General features: G+C 35.5%; 1 protein-coding gene across 1 annotated transcript; it reads left to right on the top strand.

Moving 5' to 3' along the window:
- The first annotated feature begins 286 nt into the window (after positions 1-286).
- LOC149832349 (uncharacterized) lies at positions 287-25,605 on the top strand. The gene is made up of 11 exons (XM_090014468.1): positions 287-595; positions 1,898-2,181; positions 2,324-2,518; positions 11,213-11,559; positions 12,840-13,131; positions 14,067-14,225; positions 14,840-15,205; positions 15,299-15,364; positions 24,238-24,286; positions 24,370-24,493; positions 25,249-25,605. Exons 1-11 carry the CDS (start codon positions 436-438, stop codon positions 25,322-25,324), a joined length of 2,118 nt encoding a protein of 705 aa, XP_089870594.1. The 5' UTR covers positions 287-435; the 3' UTR covers positions 25,325-25,605.

Below are 25,605 nucleotides of genomic sequence, written 5' to 3'. Positions count from 1 at the left end.
TGAACACCTATTGGCAGGAATAGGCAGAGTTCCCACAATAACATGACCATCTCCAAGCTATTTTTATATTTATGGTACACACTACGTTACATTACTGCCTCGCTTTCTCTCTCTCTCTCTCTCTCTCTCTCTCTCTCTCACACACACACAAAATATCGTGATCTCATCTTCGTGGCCCGGCCTCAAGTCTCCCCATTTTCCCATCCTATGATTTTTCCGTCACTTATCTAGATAACAATAAGTACATATATATATATATATATAAATATAAATGCATAAAATGGGGGAAATGAAAACGGGAGATGCCCAAAGCATCGGCCCGCTGCTGCTCCCAAGGAGGCATCATCTCCTCCTCCCGCTCCTCTTCCTTCCTGCCCTCTTCCCTACGAAGAGTACCGGACTCGCAGCACCTCCTCGATTTCTGTAGCCAACGCCATGAAGCCGCCCGTCGCCACCAAGATCAACCGCCAGATGGTCATGTTCGCCGACTTCCGCATCGACGATTACTATTGGCTCCGAGACGACTCCCGCTCCGACCCCCGAGTTCTCCATTATCTCCACCAGGAGAACGCCTACACCGACTTCCAATTGAATGGTTTTTCTTTTTTCTTTTTTCCCTACCTTCTTTAGGTCAGGATGGGAGTTTTGTCGTCGTTAATGTGTTGGCTGTTGGCGTTCCTGTGAGCGAAACATGGGCTTTGTTTTGTTGCTTTTCGTACGCTTTTAAGGATGCGTACTCTTTGGTCTTTCTTGTTGAATGATCGGTATTGAGTTCCTTTTTAAGCTAATCCGAGAAATAAAACGAAAAGGGAGAGAAAGAGGAGATGAACCATTTTTGCACTGAAATATGGATGCTTTCCACCAAATCGTACTCGCAGCTAAGTTTTGTAAACGCTGGATGTATCAGTTGGTAATGAATCCTTTGCCTCTTGGCCTTCCTCAATTTGTGCAGGTGCAGTTTCAACTTTCAATCCATCGTAGCCTGCATTGATTAAAGACACATGGATTCCTATAAATTTTTACAAAACCTTGCTAAAATCTTTGTCATACTCTTCTTAAGGGCAAACATCAAGCCAGTATAGATTCATTCTTAGTCACGACTTGAGAACTCCACAAACTCATGAGTTGGGTCGTTTTTCTCAAATAAGATTTTGTGTAGACTTTGTCCACGTCTCTTTAACTTTTATTTTTATATACAAAATTAAAGGTTATCTTATGACTATAGAAAAAGTTATATGGTTGCATAAATGTGTAGGACGTCAAGATTCAATTGGTATATCTGCAAATATAATGATAAAAATATGGATTGATGAATTAGTATGCCAACTAAGAGCACCGCACATCTACTCTCTGGTTACAAAGTCATCTACCATTAAACCTAGACTCAAGGGACCAAGATTTTCAACACAACGAAATCATCTCAAATCTAAAGTGGAAAACATTTCAATCTCATACATTAAAGAAGGCTAATACGGGAATGAGTTTATACATAAATATAACAAAGAAAATTCTATTTATGTATGGAGCTTGTTAGAATTAAGCCTGGTAAAAATACTGGGTTGACCAGCTAAGGCCGATCGAGGTCCACAGAAATGAGTTAATGTAAACCATGTTCTCTTTAAGTGTTTCTTTCTTTTCTTTTTTTAAATTGTTTTCTTAACACTGTTAGGCGTCAATTGGATTGTGAGACTCTGACATTCACATTGATGTGGAAGATGGAAACCATACAGAGGTTTACAATCTGCGAAAACCATGTGTTTGCTCTTTCCTGTATGTATTTTGTATGTTCTGCTTCGTCATTCATCCATTATATTAAGTTTATGCATGTCTTTCTCTAGGTTGAGTTCATTGAGTCTTTTATTTTCTTGTTTATACTTAAAAAAGTTCTAACGTGTAGGGAGCAAAACTTTTCAAGATCATATATTTGCCGAGTTAAAAGGGAGAATTAAAGAAGATGATATTTCTGCACCTTTACGTAATGGGCCTTATTTTTATTACACAAGGACGTTGGAGGGGAAAGAGTATGTCCAACACTGCAGACGATTCATTCCTGATGGTCAGGGACCTGGGTCTGTATATGAAGTAATGCCAACTGGCCCAGATGCTCCCAAAGAACACATCATTCTAGATGAAAATGTCAAGGCCCAAGGACATGAATACTATAGTATTGGGGCTTTCAAAGTAGTGCTTCTGTCTCTGTTTATCCCTTAACAACACTAGCCAATGCTTTTTCCTCTTTGTAATTTGTATTTTTTAAATTTATATGTTTAATTTGGTTTTCATTTGTTTTATTTTATTTTATTTTCCTCTCCTCTTTTGCCAGGTTAGCCCCAATCATAATCTTGTAGCTTATGCAGAGGACACCAAAGGGGATGAAATTTATACTGTTTATGTCATTGATGCTGAAACTCAGAATTTGGTTGGGAGTCCCATACTTGGAGTGACAGAATATATTGAGTGGGCTGGTGATGAAGTTCTTCTGTACATCACAAATGATGAAATCCATCGCCCTTATAAGGTTTCTTGTTTCTCTATGTCATGTATGGTACTAGAGTTTTGATGCATGTTTATGGATTTGCAATGATGGGTTATACTGCTTTGACTCAAAGCCCATGTTTTATTCTACGCTTAAATATCTAGGTAGCCATTTATATTTTGGCCATATTTATCTATTCCTTGCATGTTGCAACTATCTCCCAACCCTATATAACTATAATGAGAATGAAGTCACTAATCTAAACCATTTTCTTTTTTCTTTGAGTTTTCATTTTCACTATATCATTTTTGGTTCTGTTATCTTGGTTTCCTGTGTCTTTTGTTGGCAAATATCTCATTGGAGAGTGTTGCTGAAGATGATTTGGAGTTTTGTATGTGTTCTGCAATATGCAACACAATTAATATAACATGCCAATATGGTACATGTTTAATAAAATGACCAATATGATATATATATATATATATATATATAATATCTATATATTAAAGGTGTAATATTAAAGAAAGGAAAACTTGAGATCTTGATCATGTGAGCATAAACATGTTAGATGTTTGATGAATCTTTGGTCAAATCCAAGTCTGTTTTCTAAACACTTGAACAAATTTCAGCTCCAACTGATTGCATACCTAACCAGGTTAGCATATCATATAGGTACAATTTCGAGTCGAATTACTAACTTGTAGGTACTACGTTAGGTTTGGTTGACTAGACCTATTGACATACCTAGTTCAAGTAAAATGAGGATTATACAACAAACAACAATAACAACAACAACAACTACGCCTTCATCCCAAAACAATTGGGGTCCGCGATATGAACCAAAAAAAGAAAATCATTCTGGGTCTTCCACATGAATCCTTCTCCTCCAATCATTTCTATCCAATGCCATGTCCTCGGTGAGGTTCAAAGCATTCATATCCTTTCTTATCACCTCCATCCATGTCTTCCTAGGCCTACCCCGACCTCTTTTAACAAATATATTTTCCCATTTCTCCATCCTTCTAACTGGAGCATCATTAGGCCTTCGCCGAATATGTCCAAACCACCGCAAACGATTCTCTCTCATCTTATTTTCAATGGGTGCAACGCCTACCTTCTTACGTATCTCCTCATTCCGAATCTTATCTTTTATTGTATTTCCACACATCCATCTCAGCATACGCATCTCAGCTACACTCATTTTTTGAATATGATGTCTCTTGGCAGCCCAACATTCCGTACCATATAGTAAAGTGGGCCTAATAGTCGTCCTATAAAACTTTCCCTTCAACCGCAATGGCATTCTACGATCGCACAACACTCCAGTTGCACTTTTCCATTTCATCCACCCAACCTTTATCCTATGATTTACATCTCCATCAATTTCTCCATACTTTTGAATGATAGATCCCAAATATTTGAAACAATCATCCACTGGCATCTCTTGCTCACCAAGCTTCACTACACTCCCATCACTACTTCGTTGCTTACTAAACTGACATTCCATGTATTCTGTCTTACTCTTACTCAACTTAAAACCTCTTGCTTTCAATGCCTGTCTCCATAATTCTAACTTAGCATTAACCCCAGCTCTAGACTCATCAATCAAAACAATATCATCAGCAAACAACATACACCACGACACATTTTCTTGAATTGATCTCGTAAGCTCATCCATCACTATAGCAAATAGGAAAGAGCTTAAAGCAGATCCTTGATGTAACCCAACCGTTATAGGAAAATTGGTTGTCACCCCTCCACAAGTGCGGACATTGGTTACTACTCCTTCATACATATCCTTAATTACACTAATGTACTTGAGAGAAACACCTTTCTTCATCATTGTCCACCAGAGAACATCCCTAGGTACTCTATCTTATGCCTTCTCCAAATCAATAAAAACCATATGCAAATCTTTGTTCCTCTCTCTATTTCTCTCAATAAGTTGTCTAAGAAGATGTATAACTTCCATAGTTGATCTTCCAGGCATAAAACCAAATTGATTCTCCGATATCATGACAACCTTCCTCAACCTAGACTCAATCACCCTCTCCCAAAGTTTCATAGTATGACTCTTGAGCTTCCGAAACGCGCTTCAGAGAAGCGTGCTTCCCCATATGCCTAGGCGCTTTCGGTAACTCTGGATTATACACATACGAGGTCAGAATGGGATCAAGTGTTTTCATGTCTCACCATAGTGCCTGATTTGTCTTTCTTTCCGATTGATGAACAAGGAAATGAAAAATGATAAATTCAAGTTAAAAAAATGGTCATTGATATATCTTGGATGCCCCTTTAGGAAAGGCTTTTCATCATCGTACACTATTTGTATTCTCTCTTGCGTGTCATCACCTACAATCTTCTATTTTGCTTTAATAAAGTTTTATTTCCATTCAAAAAAATGTAACCAATGACAACTTTTAAAAGAAGAAGCATGTAAGCAAATGTAAATATACAAACAAGAACATAAAAAGATATAGATGGAGCTATGGGCACAATATTGTCTATGTTCAACACAAGTTTCATTGCATCCATAAAGTGTTGTGATGTGTTTGGTGTCATATTTGTGTCAACATAGGATACACATGCTAAGAGAAGTGTCTTTGACATAGATTGGATAGTTAGGGTATTATTAATCCTTATGCAAAAGATAAAGTGGGCACTCACAATTGTGATATCTATCAATGTGTAAACATTTTATGAAGCATTAGGAGAATTATTTCAAGATCTAATTTGGGTTTAAATGAGGTAGGCCAATCATTTTATCTAAAGGCTACTCGTTGAAGGGAAAATTGTGTGTAGTTTCATTGACCTAGAGAAAGCTTTTGATGGGATCTCAAGTAACTAATCTGGTCAACGTTGTAGAAGAAAGAATTTGAAATGAATATAAGAAAGAAAAATTCAGGACATGTATGTGGTGGTTGAAATTAGTATAATAACCATATATAGAGAGGCAACTATATTTCTAGTTTTGGATGGGCTATGTTAAGAATCTATTTACATAAAGATGTCTAGGGTACAATGTTATTAGTATCGTACTATGTAACCAGGACATGGCACTTAGGGTGCCGTACCCGTGTCGACACGGGTATTGGTACCTAGACATGGCAAACACCATGTCCTATATTATATTATATTATATTATGTATATTTTAGATATATAAGATATATTTTAGATATATAATATATATTTTTAGTATATATTTAGCTGTGTCTCCGTACCCACATTATTTGAAATTGCCGTGTTGTACCCTTTGTACCCGCACCCGCGCCCGTACCCAGGTGACATAGGCATCGTATCATATCGTATGATATGATACAATGTACTGCAATATCGCTAGCCCATGCAATACGATATACCCCTTGAATTGAAAAATGCAGTGTATTGAATGTATCACATCGTATCACACGATACATGTACAACTACTTTTTCACTTTTTTGTGTTGAAAATTTGTAAGTAATTAATTTTTTTCACTTTAGTGATAACTTTTTACATGACTTTAGTAGAATCTTATTCATTTATTTTATAAGCTATGCGAACAAAAAAATAGAAGTTTCTTCTTAATCTTCTTGTGATTAGTGAAAACAAGACAAAAGAGAAGAGAAATATTATTATGCAAGAGCACACATTATTCAACTCTTGTGCTTATTGTAATTAGTGAAACTAAGTAATGAAGACATTATGAAACTTATTTTTTTTAATGCTTACTACTTAGAAATGGCATATTACTTTTTTTTTTTTGCTTTTTAATGTTTAATTTCATACTCTTTTGATATTTGTAATGGTACATTGTTATAACTTCATAATAATATTTTTTATAGTTTATAATTGTTACATATTTATTCATGTTCAATTTTCATAATTAAGTTTACTTAATATTGTAGACTTGTAGTTTGACTACTTAAATGTGCTTTATTTATCTTTGTGGGCATATTTTTAATTTTGTATAGTTATTGTAAAATTTATTTTATTTTTGTATTATTGTAGACACCCTAATTTTGACCAAATCATTTTGTTTCAGGAGTCTTATGCAAAACCCAGTGTCTTCGGCCTATCTCCTCTCTAACCATTTTCTCACAAAAACAACGTATTAAGTGATTTGTATATTCCAATCAAAAGTTATGACCAATATAAGGTGACTTGTTCATTAAAGATTCAGTTTTTCAGGTAAGGTTTAATTTGAGTGCATTTTTTACTGCCAAAATTATTGAATTTGGTTTTGCACCAAAAGTCGATTTAAAGTTTGAGATGTTAGCTTTCCAGCACATCAAAAATCACCTCAATCGGACATTCAAATAGAAAGTTATGGCTAAAACAAGTCAGCGTGTCAACTTGTCTTAGCTTAGTTGCTAACAACACTTCAAAGTGTCGACAAAAACTTTGAGTTGTCGTTAGCATGTCATGAAGTGTCGTTAACAATGGCCTAAGACTAAGATTGTTGTTATCAACTTATCACTTTAGTATTTGTCATTAGCATGTTATGTTGTTATCACCATGTGTCATTTTCACTATTTATTGTTAGCACCATGTGTCGTTAGCGAACCATTTGGTCCATATTCGCACACAAAATAGAGATAAGCCTCCATAAACTTTTCATTCTTATCACCAAAACTCGAAAACTCTATTAATTGAACCTAACCCCCATTTTGGAATCCCAGAAAGCTCTTTAGTCTATCCTCTCATTTCAGAGCCTTAGCCTCTAAGCTATGAAACCTCTAACTAATAGAAAATAGACCCCCTAACAAGCGACCAATAAGATCTTGCCATGTCATTTGTGGGTAGATCTAGATCTTCGAATCGTGGAGCCATAGGATTAGGATATGTATCCACCAAAAAAACTATAAATGAGGACCTATTCTTCGTAACCCAACATATGAAATGTAGAATCTCGGATCACTAGTACCGTAACCTAGCGCCTAGTACCCTAACTCTGCTTAAGTAGGTCTAACCTAGCTAAGCCCACTTAGCCTAGTTTAGGTTCAGATCCCTTGTCTCACTTAGCCTTTCAGATCCCGCGCCTAATTGGAGTGTTGTCTTTCTTACATTTTTATTTGCATTCATTTCATTTATTTATTATTAAAAAATACAAATTTTTTAATGTATATCATACTTGTCATGCATTCATACTTTTTTCGAGCCTTGATGGTGGCTCACACCATCAAACTCACTTTTTTTAGGATCCATGTACGGGGTACAATCCCTTGCAAGCTGAAGCTCTGATATTGAAAATTTCTAAGTTCCTAATGCAGTTGATCCCTACTCATCGAAAGAAGGACACACAACTTGAAAAGTGAACCCCACATCTCTTGTGCCTTTTATTCAGATCTGAATTTCGAATCCAACATCTTTTTCCAACTACCCACATTTTGGTTTTAAAAAATTAGGGATCCACAATTATGTGATTGTTATAATTTGTTTACTCAAAACTTTTTTCTTTTGTTTGTTATATAATGTGACTTTTAATAATAAATCTTTTGTTTTGTTAGTTGTTAGTTGCTAATTTGTTATAATATTATATTTAATTGTTCATAATGCTTAAATTTGATTTAATTTTTTTCTATTTTATTCTATATTTTTTACTTTTTTTGAAAAAAATCCTGATTTTTTGTATTTTTTGTTTTTTTAAATGAGGGTTTTCTGTATCTTACGATACAATAGATGTGGTACAATACACCTGTATCGCTAGCCCTTTCGATGCGGGTTCCTATAAGACAATTACAACATTTCCATGGTGTCTGTTGTTTATAGATGTTATGGTACATATCAGTAAGATAGAAATACAAGAAAAGAAAAAAAATATATTAAAGAAAACCTTGGGGGCAAAGAATTTTAGGTTTAGTAGAATAAAAACATGGATATACCAGAGTTACCAGAAGCGTCATAGATAGGTGGGAAGCGCGCTTCCTCGAAACACGTTTCGAAAGCGTGAAACTCCTCGCTTCCGAAACTTGATAGGAATCTCGATTTTCCCACGTTTCTCCTATACTTGCCACACGTTTTTTCCCTGCTTCCCTACATGATTCCTCTATGCTTCTCTCACGCTTGTTTCTATGTTTTCCATGTGCTTCCTTTCTCGCTTCCCACTCACTTCTGATGTACTTTTTTAAAATTGACAACCATCATTTTTAGATTTTGCGAATAACTTAATTCTTATACTATGAAATCACAAAATTTAAGAATAATTATTTTTATTTTAGTTTTTATTTCTTTCTCCTTTGATTTGTATTTTGCTTTCCATTTGATCTAGAGTTACCGGAAGCGCACCCCTACAGTAGGGGAAGCACGCTTCCCCGATACACGTTTCGGAAGCGCGAAACGTCGCGCTTCCGAAATGCATGGGAAGCATCCTTTTTTTTGGGAAGCGCGCTTCCCCCTCACTTCCCTCTTGTTTCCATTTTATTTTTTATTTTTTTCTTCTTTTTTCACTTCCCCCTTGCTTCCTAGGTCGCTTCCGGTTCGCTTCCTGGGTCGCTTCCGAGACGGTTTGTGATTCACTTTTATTAGTCCCACGCTTCCTGCTTCCTAAAGTTTTGAAAGTGCCTCACTTCCCGCTCCCGCTTCCTCAACTCGCAATCATGATTTGATCCCATATAACTTCCTCTTTTATTCCTGTTTCGCTTTTAAATTGACTTCTCACTTCCCGCTTCCTATAAATTTTAAAATATCTCACTTATCGCTTCTCATTTTGTTTTTCGATTCCGCTTCCTAGTCTTGTAACCTTGGGATATACTGAGTGCAAAGTTTAGTGTGAAGTCTAGTGAGGAAGATGATAATATAAGACATTATGCCATTGAAATGTTATAGATATTTGGTACTAAGATTTATTGTATAAAGCCTTGGAACAAGAAGTAATACACGGATAGGTACATGACTGAATTGAATAGGTTAACAATGTTCTTATATAATCAAATGTATAAAGAGTGCTTTACAAAAAAAGAAAAAAAGAAAAAAAGAAAAGACTAACATAGCCCTAACCTTGATAAAGCAGTAGAGTAATTGGCTTAACGGCCTTAAGGCTAGAAGAAACAAAAAAAGTACGTAACTTCCAAACTTTAGATGGTGAAGTTGTTAAGAGTTTGGAGAATTATAATGAGAAGCGGAGTGAGATTTTTGAAAATGTTAGCTATTTGCTTTAGATCTGGTATAGAAGAGATCGTACTAATATGGTTTTGGAGAGTTTTGGAGAGGTTAAAGGCACCATAGATAAGATAATCTATTGGGAATTCGGGTTGAATGAAGATTTTCTCTAGAAAGTTTTGTGGAACATTGTCTCCTCATTAAGGCTGGTATGTGCGCAGAGCTTGGGCTGTTTGGGCTTGGCTCATTAAGAGTAAACCCCTGCTCGGGCTCAGGTCATGAGCTCATCACAGGCTGAGCTGAACTTTACGAGCCGACTCGTTTTATAAAAAAATAAATTGTTTGAGTGTTTCTTAAAATTGATAATATATGTAATATCTGCATAATAAATATAATATATAATATACATGTAAAATACATATATAATATCTATGATATGTGTATTATATATAATGATACACATTAAATGTAAAAACATATATATATATATATACAATATATGATATATGTATAAAATACATAATATAGAATATATAAAATGAGTCTATATGAGCCGAGCCGAGCTGAGCTGAGCTGAGCTCTTGCTGTTCATTCTTGACTTGCATATCTAGATGAGCTGGCTCGTAGCTCGACTGATTGAACCTAGTTCCTGAGCCAAGCCAATTCCGCGAGCCCAGCTGAGCCAAACTGCGAGCTGCTCTTCTCATTTGCCAGCCCTACTACTCATAACTGCAAATCAGAGAGTACACCAATTTCTGCAGTTCATGCCTTGGAGATCTAATGCTAATGTGTTCTGAACACATGATTTAGGCACATAAATCATATGGTTAATGAATGATTTGGGTGAAACACTATTATTGTATATCTCACTTATACCACTAATATGTCAGCATACAATAATTGGGAATTTCTAAATGAAATGCAGTGGCTGGAGTGCATACATGATCATGGCTATTGGAAGCTTCTAAAAGCTTTGGAAGCTCACTTTGGAAGTATGAAATCACTTGCTTCTTTCACACTTTTGAAACTTTATGAGATGCCCATTTCCAGAGAACTTAGAGCTATGATATGAACTTCTTTGATGTTGGAAATGTTGTTTTTCATGTCAAAAAAACCATATTTTCTTTTTAAAATTTATACTGTTATTATCAGACTTGAATATGATGGGTACTTTTTTTTAAATGCTTAAAAGATGCATATAAGTAAATGCATATTTTGACTTTTCTATGTGACTTTCATTCTCACTTCTCACTCGCTTTTGCTTATGCATTCTAAACACTTGACATTGAGCTCATTAAAGCATTTCATGTATACTTCTCACTTTATGCTTCGTGCATCTTCTTGCTCTGGTAGCTATATATATGCTTAAAGCAATTGTTGGAGAATGCAATTAGTCCGTGATGTTGTTCAAAACATGTTTTATCAAAAGATTTCACAATTCATCTTTCATATTCTTAATTTTAATAGTTCAATTCCTTAATACTCCATCATTCACATTTTTTTAATCCCTGATTAACCATCGTTCACATTTTTTTAATCCCTTATTAATCCACCATTCACATATTTTTCTTTGTCAAGACAAACGATGCTAACCTGAATTGTGTTCCTTGTGGATCATTCTGTAGAAAGTAACAAATCTATTCATGTGTTTTGGTAGGTATGGCGACATAACCTTGGATCTGAACAAGCAGATGATGTATGTCTCTATCATGAAAAGGCTGACACGTTTTCTCTTGACCTTAGGGCTTCTGAAAGTAAAAGATATCTGTTTGTTGGGTCTGAGAGTAAAACTACACGGTTTATTCTCTACCTAGATGTTTCTAAGCCAGATGAAGGGCTTAAAGTTTTAACTACTCGTGTTGAAGGAGTTGATACTGAAGTAAGTCACCGTGGAGACCATTTTTATATCAAGAAAAGAAGTGATGAGTATTTTAACTCTGAGTTACTTGTTTGTCCATTGGACAATGTATCTGCTACATCTGTTCTGCTTCCTCACAGGGAGAAGTAAGTTTTGCTGTTCTTACTGATTGTTGCCTGAGAGCTATGGCAAATAGTAATTTCATCTTGCTGGATTTGTATTGGCACTAGTTGGAAAACCATTGCAATTATTATGTCTTAGCTTTTTACATGAAGAAGTTGAAGGAAACCTCAGCAAGCATGAATTTATAAGTTTCCTGGACAAGTAGAAACAAAACTGTTGATTTATCATTTCCAAGATTATAACCTACCTCTGACTGATAATGATAAATCATGATGCTGACTGACTGTTTGCTTCATGTTTTTTTAATGTTCTTTGACTCCGTGTTTGGATGTTTCATGAAATATGACCATGTTTTATTCTAACACTAGAAATTTTGAAGCTCATGCATTATATGAAATTTCATATGACAAATGCAGCTTTTTTCTTCCCCCCTCTTATTTTGGGAAAGTCCTCTTAGTTATTAGCTGTGATCAGACTTTATCTTGGATTGACACCTGAAGAACAGGCATAGCATTGATATGGTCTAGTCATGATATAATCAATTATGATGTAGTTGTTTGGTCCAAGTCTCATATCCCTTGTGACGACCTTCTTGTAGTATCTATTCTTGTCTCAGAGAAAGCTTTCATTGTATTGGAAAGAGAATTCTGTTCCCCTTTTCAGGCTGAACAGGATGAGCCCATGTCAATATCTTTGCTTCTGAAGAAACAGTTAAAAGGTTGTTTCTATGCTTTATAAGAGGGCAAACTTTTATAATCTATGTAGCCCTTGCTTGCATCGGAAGTTTCAAAATATTGACATGGGCTGTCGGCTAGTGAACTTAGCTAACAAAACTATTAAAACAAGAAACAAGACTTGTATTGTTACTGGACAAACTCGCCGATCTGCTGGATCAGCAATCTCACAAGAGGAACATGTGGCATTCTTGAAAAGAATATAGCCTTTCTTCGTTCTTGTCATTCCATGTTATGCTTGAATCTTGATAAATCACCAGAATCATGCATATATTATATATATATTCTGAGATGGAGGGGACATTTATTATTTATTTAATTATTTTAAATTTTGTTAAGGAAAACTAATTCTAGGAAGATTTAATTATTTTAAGTTTTGCAAGGAAAAACTAATTCTGGGAGGATTTCCTTATATTTTACCAGCACTTGTTTGTGCACTTTTTTTATTTACATTTGAGGACGAGGTATGGAAATAGCTCATCTATGAATTAGTATTTTTGAAGAAGTGTTTTGGAATGTTTTGTATATTTTAACTTTAATGTTAACAATGTCTTCTGCTCTTCAAACAGGATCAAAATACAAGAAATACAACTTTTCAGTGGTAACATTGTTGTATATGAGCGTGAAGATGGTTTGCCCAAAGTGACTGTTTACAGTCTTCCAGCTGCTGGAAAAGCGATAGAATGTCTTCAAGATGGTCAAGTTATTGAATTTATAGATCCAATATATGATGTGGATTCTGTAGATTCACAGTATAATTCTCACATACTAAGGTTTTCTTATAGCTCAATGAGGACACCTCAATCTGTGTATGATTATGACATGGTCAGTAGAGTTACTGTTTTGAAGAAAGTTGACACGGTAAGTGCTCCTACCTCAGCATCTATGGAAAGTTGACGTAGAATGTGTCTAAGGTGCATAGTTTCTCTTATTTACCTTTGTGTAAGAATTATCTTCACTTTTCTTTTTTATGTTAGAATGATATTTTCCTTTATTGAGTAGTTCTTTGTCCTATTGTCATTTACTTTGCAGAGAATTAATAATTCTAGCATCCTTTTCAAATATTTCATGTTTATGCTTGAGAGTCAAATGTGCACAATGTTTAGTTATGTTAGATGAATTTTCATGCTCAAGGTGTCTATGTTGAGAGTGTATTATATTCCTTGTCCTATATAAATCTTGATTTCATTTATTTTTGTCCTATGAAGTTACATGGGTGTGATAGGTAATTAGATATGCACCAACAGAAACCACAGATATACTCAAGCATGGTACAAGTTGTGCCAAGCCATGACCTATAGGATTCTTGTTTTCATTTTTTTTTTCATTTTTGCTCATGTGGCACACACCTTTAAGTAGTAATATTCTTGAGGCCAGCCAGGTCTGAGCCTTACCATTCAAGCTTGGCTTAGCACAACAACTTGTACCATGCTTGAGTATATCTTGTGCTCAAGTGAAGCATGAAACCATGTTATTCAAATAAACTTATTAAAGCCTGACTTTTAGTATGGATGTCTATCAATATCTTGTCTTGATTGATGTTGCTAATCCACACCTTGGCACCTTCTATTGTGCTAATATCATGAAGGTTTCTGTGTTTCTTTTTATATAATTTCTTCCTGTCATTATTTCTGTGTTGGTCAAATGTGTCACTTATCTGTGAGCTGAAAATGAGTATGCTGATATTTAAATCTTACTATTCCTTATGTTGTTTCTCAAGATGATATTGTGTGATTTTTTTTTTCTATCCAACGTGCTGGGATTTATGCAAACTGGCGTTCCACTTCATGACTCAGGTGCTGGGAGGATTCAACACCTCAAATTATGTTACTGAAAGAAAATGGGCAGTCGCTTCAGATGGCACCCAGATTCCTATTTCAATTGTTTATCGGAAAGATCTGGTGAAGCTTGATGGTACAGATCCAATGCTTCTGTATGGTTATGGTTCTTATGAGGTAACATATGACGTGAATGCTTTCCAGTTGCCATTTGAATTCATGAGTGATGAAAATTATGGCAATAATAAAACTGGTGCCTTATTCCATGTGTTATCATTATCCTTTGTTTTGAGATTTGCAAGCTGTTGAAGCTTGTAATGAAGAGAGTTGGACATAATATCATTGAGGTTGACCACAAAGTAGTCAATCTGCTTCATCAAGGACTACTAACATCAGAGGGTGGAAGATTCACAGCTATGGTGCTAAATATATCACATACAAGACTAGGGGCCCCCATGGACCATTTTGTCTCTTGATACTTCTTCTTTAACCACTGGTGCAGGACCAACATGGTCCCGGGAACCTACTGTGATTAACATGTCAAGTGTGTTCTTCTATTGAACATATCTACAAGCTGAATTTTAACAGCAAGGGTAGTATGAGAGTGGAGAATTGAAAACAGGAAATGGCATTCATACTTTTTGTGTCTTACTAATGTGTTTTCTTTCCGTATGGGAAGTATAATTTTCTGGCAAAAGGTTATGCATCTGCTTTAAGCCAGTTAATCTTTTTCTTGCAGATGCTTCACCTCTTCTTGTCATTCATACTGACAGTTGTATCAATATTGGCAGGTATGCGTAGATCCTGACTTTAGGGCATCAAGGTTATCATTGATAGATCGAGGTTTTGTTTATGCCATAGCACATGTCCGAGGTGGTGGTGAAATGGGAAGGAAGTGGTACGAAGATGGGAAGCTTTTAAATAAGAGAAACACTTTTACAGATTTTATTTCTTGTGCAGAGTATTTACTAGAAAACAAGTATGCATCTAAGGAAAAGCTATGCATTCATGGAAGAAGTGCAGGAGGATTGCTTATTGGTGCTGTCTTAAATATGCGACCTGATTTGTTCAAAGCAGCAGTAGCAGGTGTACCATTTGTAGATGTAGTGACCACAATGCTGGACCCAACAGTCCCTCTGACCACAGCTGAGTGGGAGGTCTGCCATCATGATGGATTATTGGCAAGCTTTTGTCTGTGTGACTTCATAGAACACATTCTTTTCTGACAAGTTGAAATGCTTGGGGTGCAGGAATGGGGTGATCCTCGTAAGGAGGAGTTCTATTTCTATATGAAGGGATATTCTCCTGTTGATAATGTGAGTCCAGTAAAAGTCCCTCATTCTCATCTGTTTTCTTATTTTCCTCTGACTATTTTGTGCATGGGGCCTGTGGTTTCCTCTATTTTTTAAGTTAATCACCCAATTCAATTTTTTTATTTTTTTGAGCCCAGGTTGATTGTAGCTTACTGTCTGATTGTTTTTTGTCTTTGTGCTTTTTACAAGTAACAGTACTGTTGAGACATAGTTGAGTAATTTATTCTGACTGTAGGTAAGGATTTGATTCACTGTTCACCTGGCAAAAAAGATGATGTTTTGATTCATTCCTTCTCTTTCTTCTTGCTTTTCTAATTGTATACTCACTAAACTCTTGGCCTGCTCAATTTGATAGTATTCAACTACATTGCATGAGCCTGCAAAATTCTGGTGCTGCCCAAAAACCTAGAACCTAAACTCAGTGATGGCAGAAGTCCTGTTTTATCATGGCTTCACTCTCTAGATGGATTCTATGATCTTGTGGCTTCATGTATATAGACTACAGCTGGCTTTGTCATATTGTCTTCACCACTCCTTTGACGCAATAAGGAGCACCTTTACCAATTGAGCAATTAAAGGCTTATGATTTTCTAAGTTTTTATTCATGATTTATTTGCGTTAACACTGAATGTTACAGTGGAAACAAAGTCCGACCACCCCTCGCCGAACTCTGTTTCCGCTGAAAAGGCTGTTGCAGCGTCGAAAGCAAGTGTTGGGCGGGGAATTTTCAGCGGGAAGAGGAATTCCCTTGTTTGTATGAACCACAAATCCATGATGTGTGCCCCACAGACAATGTCCCCTCTTCCACGAATGCACAAATGCTTGTAATAAGTGTCTATTAAAGGCACTACAATCATAACCCACAAAAGGGTATAAAATGGAAGAACACAAAAGATAAATAATAAACTTTATTTCATTCACATGAAAATGCTTAAGAAGCATTAATACAAAGAGAGGGGAAACACCCCTATTTATATACATTGAGAAAGGTAGTGAGAGAAAGGCTTAAAGGAGACTCAAGAGAGTCGTTGGTGCTAGTCCAACGAGTCTAATTGTAGCCATTGGACTATCTTCAACGGCTATTTCAAAACTAATCAAAAGTTTGACTAGTTTTGAGTCTAGTTCAATATGAACTAGACTGGCCTAAAAATACAAAATAAAAAAGAAAGAAAAATAAATAAATAAATAAATAAAAATTATTATATATAATAGAATATATAATTATATACACTTTTTAACATTCTCCCTCAAACTTACGGTACAATGAGCGAAAGTTTGTTTAAGAGAAAATGAAATCTAAGAATAGCGAGAGGTTTGGTGAATAAATCTGCTAATTGGTATTCTTATGTAACATACGACAAATCAATGGTTCCACGTGGATACTCCTCTTTGACACAGTGACAATCCATTTCAATATGTTTGGTGCGTTCATGAAATGTTCAGTTGTTGGCAATATAGATCATACTCTTGTTGTCATAGCACATGCGTGAAGCTTGTGTCACTTCAACTCCCATGTGAGCCAACAATCTTCTGGGCCAAACTACCTCTTCTGAGTTTGGTATTCAGCTTCGGTAGATGAAAGAGAGACCTTCTGTTGCTTTTTGCACCGCCACGAAATCAAAGATTCACCTAGGAAAACACAAAAACCAGTGATTGAGTGCCTGTTATTGGGATCACCTCCCTAGTCAGCATCAATATAAGCAATTAAATCTAATGAAGATGAAACAAACAAGAAGAGGCCTCGTGAAAGGGAAGACTTGATGTATCTAACAATACGCAAAATTGCTTCCATATGAACAAAAGTAGGAGCGTGCTGAAACTGAATAGCTATGTGTGCTATATCAGGTCTAGTAACAAAAAGATAGAAAAGTGATCCAACAAGTTGTCTGTAAGGAGTGGGATTATCAAGAGGTTCTCCATTATCGATTCTCATTTTGATGTTGACAACTTTGGGAGTATCCACTCTCTTATCATCTGTAATTCTAGACCTGAAAACAATAGCAAAAGCAAACTTAGATTGCGATAATAAATAACTTCGAGGGGAATAAGCAACTTCAATTCCTAAAACTACCTCAATAAACTTAAATCAGTCATTTCAAAATGAATTTTAAGCAGCTTTTTCATGTTTTCAATTCTTTGTTTGTCGCTTTTGGTGATGATCATGTCATCCACATAAAGAAGAATAATAATAATCCCTGCATCAGAAATCTTAATAAACAAAGCAGTATCAGTTAAAGAAGTTATAGATCCAATATCAAATATAACATGACTAAACCTATCATTACCAGACTTTTCGTGCCTGTTTAAGACCATAAAGAGCCTTTCTAAACGTAGAGCTTTACCCTATGATACTAATTCCAAGTGGTGCTTCCATGCCCCGATCTATTGTGGTTTCCTTTCCTCATCTTTATTTTCTCTCTTAAACCTAATTTCTAGTTTTTCTTTAATGCTCGGTCAGAATTTTGATCGTTCCTTACTGGTCGGATCCCCACTTTGATTATCAATTGAATGTTGGGTTAACGACCGACTTATCTGGATGGTCGTGATGATCGTGATGGTCTAGATTTCCCGTCTACTCATGCTTATTTTTTACTCCTTTACGAGCATCCAATTATCTTTGGTTTGATCCACTTCCATTGGTTTGAGCATTTGGCCATTTACCCTGATCACCATTAGTTTTATTTTATCTTCTGTGAGTGCTTATGTCTACTTTGATCATCATTAGGTAGTAGATATGATAAGTCTGAGATTCATGGAAGGAGATTTCAGAAAATAACTGCTTGATTCATCCTTTGATCCACCTGCTTGCGTTGTTCATTTGTTGATTAATGGCTAAAATTATTGATCCCTCGCTGATCAATAGTCCTTTAGATCCATTGATCTCCTTGTATGTTTTACACGCTTGGTCTATCAACAGAGGTTTGAATCTATAGATTCACTTACTGGTTTATGCGTTTGACGGGTTAATAATCGTTTGAATTTGTTTTAACTACTAGGATTCTAGTATTCAGCTCGCTAATTGTTGCGAGAATATATTACACTTCAATCACCTTGTTTGCTTCATAGATCATTGGCTTAGTTCATATAGTCTCATTGTTTTACTTTTACATGCATTCTCTCATAACACAATATTCATTTGCCTGATAGCTATCCCCCCCCCCCCCCCCCCCCCCCCACCACACCCCCACCCCACCCCACCCCACTCAAGAAATGGTATGTGCCCAGTCACTTGTTATTCACATGAGTTCTTGAGAATTTTAAAAGCACTATTTTTGTTGAAACATCCATGTGACGTTGAGCTGCTCTTCGCAATGTCAACCCATGCCTATGCCACATTAATAGAATAACCTTATTCATACATATTTCTTTGTGGTTTTCTTTTATGTTTGTTATTTCAATTATATTGTATTTTCTCTAACACTTTGTTCCATGGGCTAATCGGGTATCATCTCTTTTCTTTTATGATTTTGATGCAAAAGGAGATAGGTCATGATATAAAAGGTTAGTATTGTTTCCTCTCAACTGGAGTGTAATTAGCAGATTTTGTTGCCTCTATTTACTGTAAAATATGTTCTCGTTGGACCATGAAGCTTTATTTAGATCTCTCTGTGAGTTCTGAGTAATCTCCCCATCCCCCTTTTACATTGGGTTTATTGCAACACGATCTCATCTGATCATTATATTTCATTTACCAAAAATTTCACCCAAAGCAGTAGGTATCCATCATGGAGATTTGCCTATATACTTATTCAGTGATTCAAAAGTGTACTTGGATTCTTCAAATTGATACTGAGGAGGATGAGAGCCCGTGCCTAAATCTTAAAGTGGCTATCAGAAGATTGACCTCAACTTGTTTTTCAAATAACTTGAACAAAGTATAAGACTTCTATTAGTAGTTGCAAAGAAACGACTCAATCCTATTTGACCAGGAAGGAACATGGAATTTTACATACAATTCTGGATTCCCAATTAGTGACTATAAAGAATGTTTGAATCGTATGGCTAGGAGGAGCTGCTGACAGTACAAAGGATTAGAATATGGGAATATTTAGCGATATACCCTTCTTCATTGTGACAGTGGTTAAGAAAAACAGGAGAACAAAAGCAAATGTGCAGTCTTACATGATAGCCATTGCTAGTTTTAAAGGTATGTCATCACTTACCATTTACAGTCCCACCCAGCTTAAATACTCAACCTCCCCTTCCTGTGTGTGATTTAACTGTGCATTCATTTTCACATACCCATTATATTTGCACAGCCTCTCCACTATTACACAGCAATGCACACACCACCCACTTCATTACTACACTAGCACCACTACCCACAGTGCTTCCTACTTTTTTTTTATTGTCCCGTGTGTGCACATCGTTCCATTTTGAAGTCTGATGTGGCTACATTACGTGTCATAGTGAAATTTTGATAATTTGGCTTGTTAGATGTTACATCACTGTTACACACTCTATATCCCAACAAATTTTTTTAAGGTTTTTCTCTCCTTTTCATGGTGATATCCTCTAGTTCTGCCTACAACTAGCCAGATTTGCATGTTATGGGTTTAAGTATCATATTGAATCACTCATTTTCTGTGCATATCATGTCAACTCCCAGCCACTCCATCCACGTGCATTCACAGCATAGCCACCCCATGGGCTGCTGTAATTTTCTATAAATTCACAATTCACCTTTAGCCATATCATTGCAGTCTCCATTGCCCTGTTATACCCACTGTGGCTCCCTGTGCTTCAATAGCACAACAGCCCTAAGGTTGTTATAGCTTATTACGCTTTGTAGCCTCACTTTATCTCATATTTTGTGCCTTCCATCTTCATATTCCAGCACTTCAGCAATGCCCTCACACATAATCTGTCAAAACAAAATGGTCGGAATTTCCTGCAATGACATCTATTTTCCACTTGAGAATCATTTTCATATGATTATTCAGGGATGATCTGAGGGTAATGTTTACAAAACAGCAAGCAAAGGTTTCACGGTCATCCAGAGTTCTAATCACAGGATCGGAACCCCTTTTAATAGCTAAATACTGTGCAGAACAGTTATCCATCCCCATTACTTACGTGGCTGCACCCTCGTATATATTACTGCCACTCTGTATAGAATATATATTTATAACACATTGTTTATATATATATATATATATTTCTATGTTTTGCCACATAACTCATAGATGTGTATCTTTAATATATATATCACATATATTATTAATTTAGTATAAGTACCATCTTTAGATGCATCTATGTTCCTCCTTTCACCAGTATGTCTATTTTAGTATTGATTCCAATTTTAACATTCTAGATAGTATTTTGAAGCACAAACCAGAAGGTCCTACGAATCTTTTTCGCCCACATATAAGGCATTTATTGCATTAATACACTGGTATATAGAGCCTTCACCCTATACTCAAACAAAAAAACATACAGAGTGGGTAGAAGCCATGAAGACAAAATTGGAAGCATTAGAAAGGGCTAACACTTAGACTATTCAAGATATTCCACAAGGAAAGAAATCTATAAGTTGTAGGTGACTTTATAAAGTTAAAACCAAGAGTAACCGAACTCTTGAAAGATATAAAGCCAAATTAGTGGCCAAGGAGTATTTCCAAGAGTATGGCATCGATTACGAAAAATCTTTTGCTCTAATTGCCCGGATGGCCACCGTCAAGATTCCAATGCATATGGAAGATTGGATTCTCTACGTCTTGAGTATTGTAAACTGGTCCTTATGGGTTTGCTCTTCATTAGCAACATTATGTTTAGAATCAACAGTACCTTGACCATCGTCTAGATCATATTCATAGTCACATCCATTAGATTTCAAAGTCAAATATATCAAAATAGAGTATTCAGTTAATTCCTTGGTCTTTTCAAAATAAAAAATTTTTCTTTTTTCAAGAAGGATACATTTCTTGATACATACAATTTTTTATTTTTAAAATCAAAACACCTGTAGCGTTTTTTATTATCTGCATAACCTAAGAAGGCACAAGAAATGATACAGGGGGAGAGTTTATCATTTTTTCTGGTGAAGACAAAACATTTGTATCCAAAAACTCGCAAAGTAATTAGGAGATAATTTGACAAGTTTTTCAATTGTAGTTATATTTTTCAAAGAAGAAGATGACATTCGGTTAATGAGATAGGTAGTAGGTAGGGCTGCTTCTGCCCAAAACTCTTTTGGAACTTGATTTGTTATCAATAAAGTTCTAGTGGTTTCCATAATGTGTCTGTGTTTTCGTTCAACCAATCCATTTTGTTGTAGTGTGTTTGAACAAGATCTTTGATGTGTGATGTCATGTAAATTAAGATAGTCTTTAAATTCTTTTGACAAAAATTCTTCTCTTGAATTAATGCAAAAAATGGAAATATCATTTTGAAATTTATTTTTAACCATTTTATGAAATGTTTGAAAATGCAAAAGGACCTCTGATTTGTGTTTAAGGAAGTAGATCCAAATTTGCCTAGAGAAGTCATCAACAAAAATTACATAATATGTATATCCGCTTTTTGATATGACTGGTGCGGGACCCCAAACGCCTGAATATATTAACTCAAGTGGTCTAGATGAAACAAAAGTTCTGTCATGAAATGTTTATCTTTTCATTTTACCAAAAATACAATCTTTACATGCAAAACTTTTAGAATTACAAAATTTCCTTAACTTGGAAAGTGTTGGGTTTTGGATATATGAGGATAGCCAAGTCTTTTGTGGCATAGATCCAAATCCAATTTCTGAACATTATAACAAAAGGCATTCTTGGGTAATTCCAAAAAATTCATATAATAGAGTCCTCTATGGCCTTCCTCAGTCAACTTCCTTGACTGACGATTCTGTACCCAACAATCATGAGAAGAGAATGAGATGTTACACCCATAATTAGATATTTGAGAGACATATAAAATGTTTAGATTTAGTTTTGGAATATATCTAACATTTGGAATAAAGATTTTTTTTTGAAGGTTGTCAATTTTTTTTATTTCTTTTATCTAACTGTGAAAACATTTGACACACTTCATATGAAAAGAAACACCAGAGTCAAGGAGCCAAGGAAAGTTATCGGGATCGAAGAAGGATGAGACAACTGCTTTGGTTGAGGCTTCAGTTGAGAAAGATGCTCCTTTGAGAAGATGTTGAAGGATTTCCATTAATTGTGCCATAGATATAGGTGCACCATGATTGGTTTGATCTTTCGATTCTTGTAATAAACCAACGGATGAAACTTTCTTTTCTTTTCTTCTCTTTAATTTAAGACATTGATGCTTATAGTGCCCCGGTTCATGACAATGGTGGTAAATGACTTTTCTTTTGTCATAATCATTATTTTGCCTATCAAAATGAGTCGGCTTATAAGTGCACATATAATTTTTTAGTCTAGATACGGCTAAAATGAAATCTTCTTCATTCTTTGGGGTATTCTTCTTGAGCCTATTTTCCTCCGTAGTTAGTTCCTCAATAGTGTCAATAATAGAGAGAACTTTTCCTCTATGTAAAAGGGCCGGTTTGGTTGTTTCAAATTCTGGCCTCAAACCATTTATAAATTGGTAAAAATGTTTCATATCAAGTTGTTTTTGACTAAGTTCGATATCTTCGGGACAATGCCATTTTGGCTCAAGAAGAGCCAACTCTTACCAAACTTCGGACAACTCATAGTATTTCCTAGTACTTTTATCTTTTTGAGTCAAAAGTCCGAACTTTATCTTGCAGATTGCCCGCATGTGCAATGTCTTTAAGGGAATACATATTTCTAAGATATTCTCAAGCTTTATTGGCGTGCTCGAATTTGGCTAAACTAGAGCATTTCTTGATGTCAACACTATGAATTAGCCGTGACATAATTTTGGCATGCTCTATCCTTAATTTTTTTCACTTTTTCTCATAAGTGGCTAATGCCTTATTTTTTTCTCTTTCTATGATAGACACTTCTTTATCATTTTCAATTTTTGTGAGAATTAGTTTAGGTTCCGACTATTCCCCACAACCCTTTTCCTCAAATGTGATACTTCATGCTTGAAAGAAAAAAGAGAAATGATAAGAGAGAAAAGAAAAAAAAAGATGAGAAAAAAGGAAAGGACAAAAGCAGAATCACGATCTTTGTGTAGCCAACGATCCTCCAAAATGTCTTATTTTTTTCAAAAAAGGCACTTGAATCGCGAACAAAAAGATGAATCAACTTTTGCTAAAGAGGCACGAAAAATGAGGTGACAACTCTCCAAGATCTAAAAGCTTTCAAGCTCTAATACCATCTTAGAAAATGAGGATGTTATACGAAAGCACAAATGCTTGTAATAGGTGTCTATTAAAGACACTACAATCATAACCCACAAAAGGGTATAAAATGAAAGAACACAAAAGATAAATAATAAACTTTATTTCATTCACATGAAAATGCTTACGAAGCATTATTACAAAGAGAAGGGAAACACTCCTATTTATATACGTTGAGAGAGGGAGAGGGAGAGAGAGAGGCTTAAAGGAGACTCAAGAGAGTCGTTGGAGCTAGTCCAACTGCTCTAATTGTAGCCGTTGGACTAGCTCCAGCGGCTATTTCAAAACTAGTAAAAAGTTTGATTAGTTTTGAGTCTAGTTCAATATGAACTAGACTAGCCTAGAAATACAAAAATAAAGAAGAAAGAAAAAATAAAATAAATATAAATTATTATATATAATATAATATATAATAAAATATATTATATTATATATAATTATATACACTTTTTAACACCCTTTACCATGCTAAAAGGGCTTTTTCTGTGACACGCAAACGGCCCTAGGTGTACCTCTAATTGATTTTCTGTTCCTCCCTTTTGGCACTTGGATTTGCATGAATTCATCATCTTTGCTTCAATTTTATTTCATGCAGATTAAGCCACAGAACTACCCAAACATTTTGGTAACAGCTGGCCTGAATGGTGCGTAACATGGTTTATGGCTATGTTATCTTATTTCTTCTACATGTCTCTGGGTCTTCATTCATTTATTTATTTTGCTGTAGACCCACGTGTTTTATATTCTGAACCTGCAAAGTTTGTAGCAAAGCTGAGAGACATGAAGACTGATAATAATCTTCTTCTGTTCAAATGTGAACTTGGTGCAGGACATTTCTCAAAGTCTGGAAGGTATTTTTGAAGTCCTTTTTTTTATTCTGAACAATAACAGTTGCTTTTCAAATATTATTAGAACAATTTTACTGAATTTATTGTCAAAAAATGGAAGTTATGTTAACTAAAAGGAAGGCCTCTCCTGTAAGAGAATTATTAACAGTTGTGGCATAAGAAGTCAACTTTCTCAAATGATGGATGAAACTAGCTTACATGGTACTGTATACAAGGGTTCTGTTTGAAATCGTTTGCAGCTGCTTGACTGAGTTGGTGTAACTAAAAATGCCTGTGTAAATTGTTATCCAGGTCTTGGGTTCATCAAGAAATTGCATCAACTGAATATGTTTATTGAGACCATCTTGCTTCAAGGATTGAATTGGTGGCTTTTAAGTTCTATCTAGATTAAGTAATTGGGTTTCGGGTCTGATGCAATAATCATGAAGTAGCTTACGTTGCTACAAGCCAGAGGACTTTGATGTGACTATCCAGGTCTTGGTTGGACTGGTTACCAATTTCAAACTCGTGTAATACTGTTACAAGATAGTGGTCAACTTTCTCTTAGGTTGTCCAGTTCCCTCTTGGTTGATTAATGTTTCCTTGCATTTTTACTGGTTATCATTTTCAAACTCGTGTAATACTGTTACAAGATGGTGGTCAACTTTCTCTTAGGTTGTCCAGTTCTGTCAGGCTGCCTTCTTGGTTGATTAATGTTTCCTTACATTTTTACTTTTGCATGAGAATTCCTAACCTGATCCTTTATATGGTTACTGCAGATTTGAGAAATTACAGGAAGATGCCTTCACATATACTTTCATTCTCAAGGCCTTGGGCATGGTTCCGGTTGCTTGAGCCATGATGCCTCAGAAGATTTATTGCACTCAAATGGAGTTGCTGGGATATCTTTTTTTTTTTTTTTTTTCATTTTATTATCCTTGCAAGGTCTTAAGTTTAATGTGTATTTCCTGTACCCCTAATTGGTCCAACAGAATTTGAAGATTAACTGCCACAAGGCCTTTACTACATTCCGAATACTGCATATGATTGCGGATCCTAGATTTTAGGATAAATGGCTGTCATTTTCATTTTTCAATAAAGACGGAAAATAATGGGGTTAATTATACATATAAAAA

The sequence above is a fragment of the Nuphar pumila genome, chromosome 7 (assembly GCF_984573655.1).
Source record: "Nuphar pumila chromosome 7, dmNupPumi1.hap1.1, whole genome shotgun sequence".
NCBI classification, from domain to species: domain Eukaryota; kingdom Viridiplantae; phylum Streptophyta; class Magnoliopsida; order Nymphaeales; family Nymphaeaceae; genus Nuphar; species Nuphar pumila.
Note: the sequence above shows the minus strand (reverse complement) of the source record. Positions and strands in the feature narration are given on the sequence as shown.

Excerpts from the sequence above, each read along its gene's own strand:
- LOC149832349 (XM_090014468.1), top strand. The coding sequence starts at position 436 with ATGAAGCCGCCCGTCGCCACCAAGATCAACCGCCAGATGGTCATGTTC. Across the intron at positions 2,182-2,323 it reads ATAGTATTGGGGCTTTCAAA|GTTAGCCCCAATCATAATCT; the intron begins GTAGTGCTTCTG and ends CTCTTTTGCCAG. Across the intron at positions 13,132-14,066 it reads TTTTGAAGAAAGTTGACACG|GTGCTGGGAGGATTCAACAC; the intron begins GTAAGTGCTCCT and ends TTCATGACTCAG.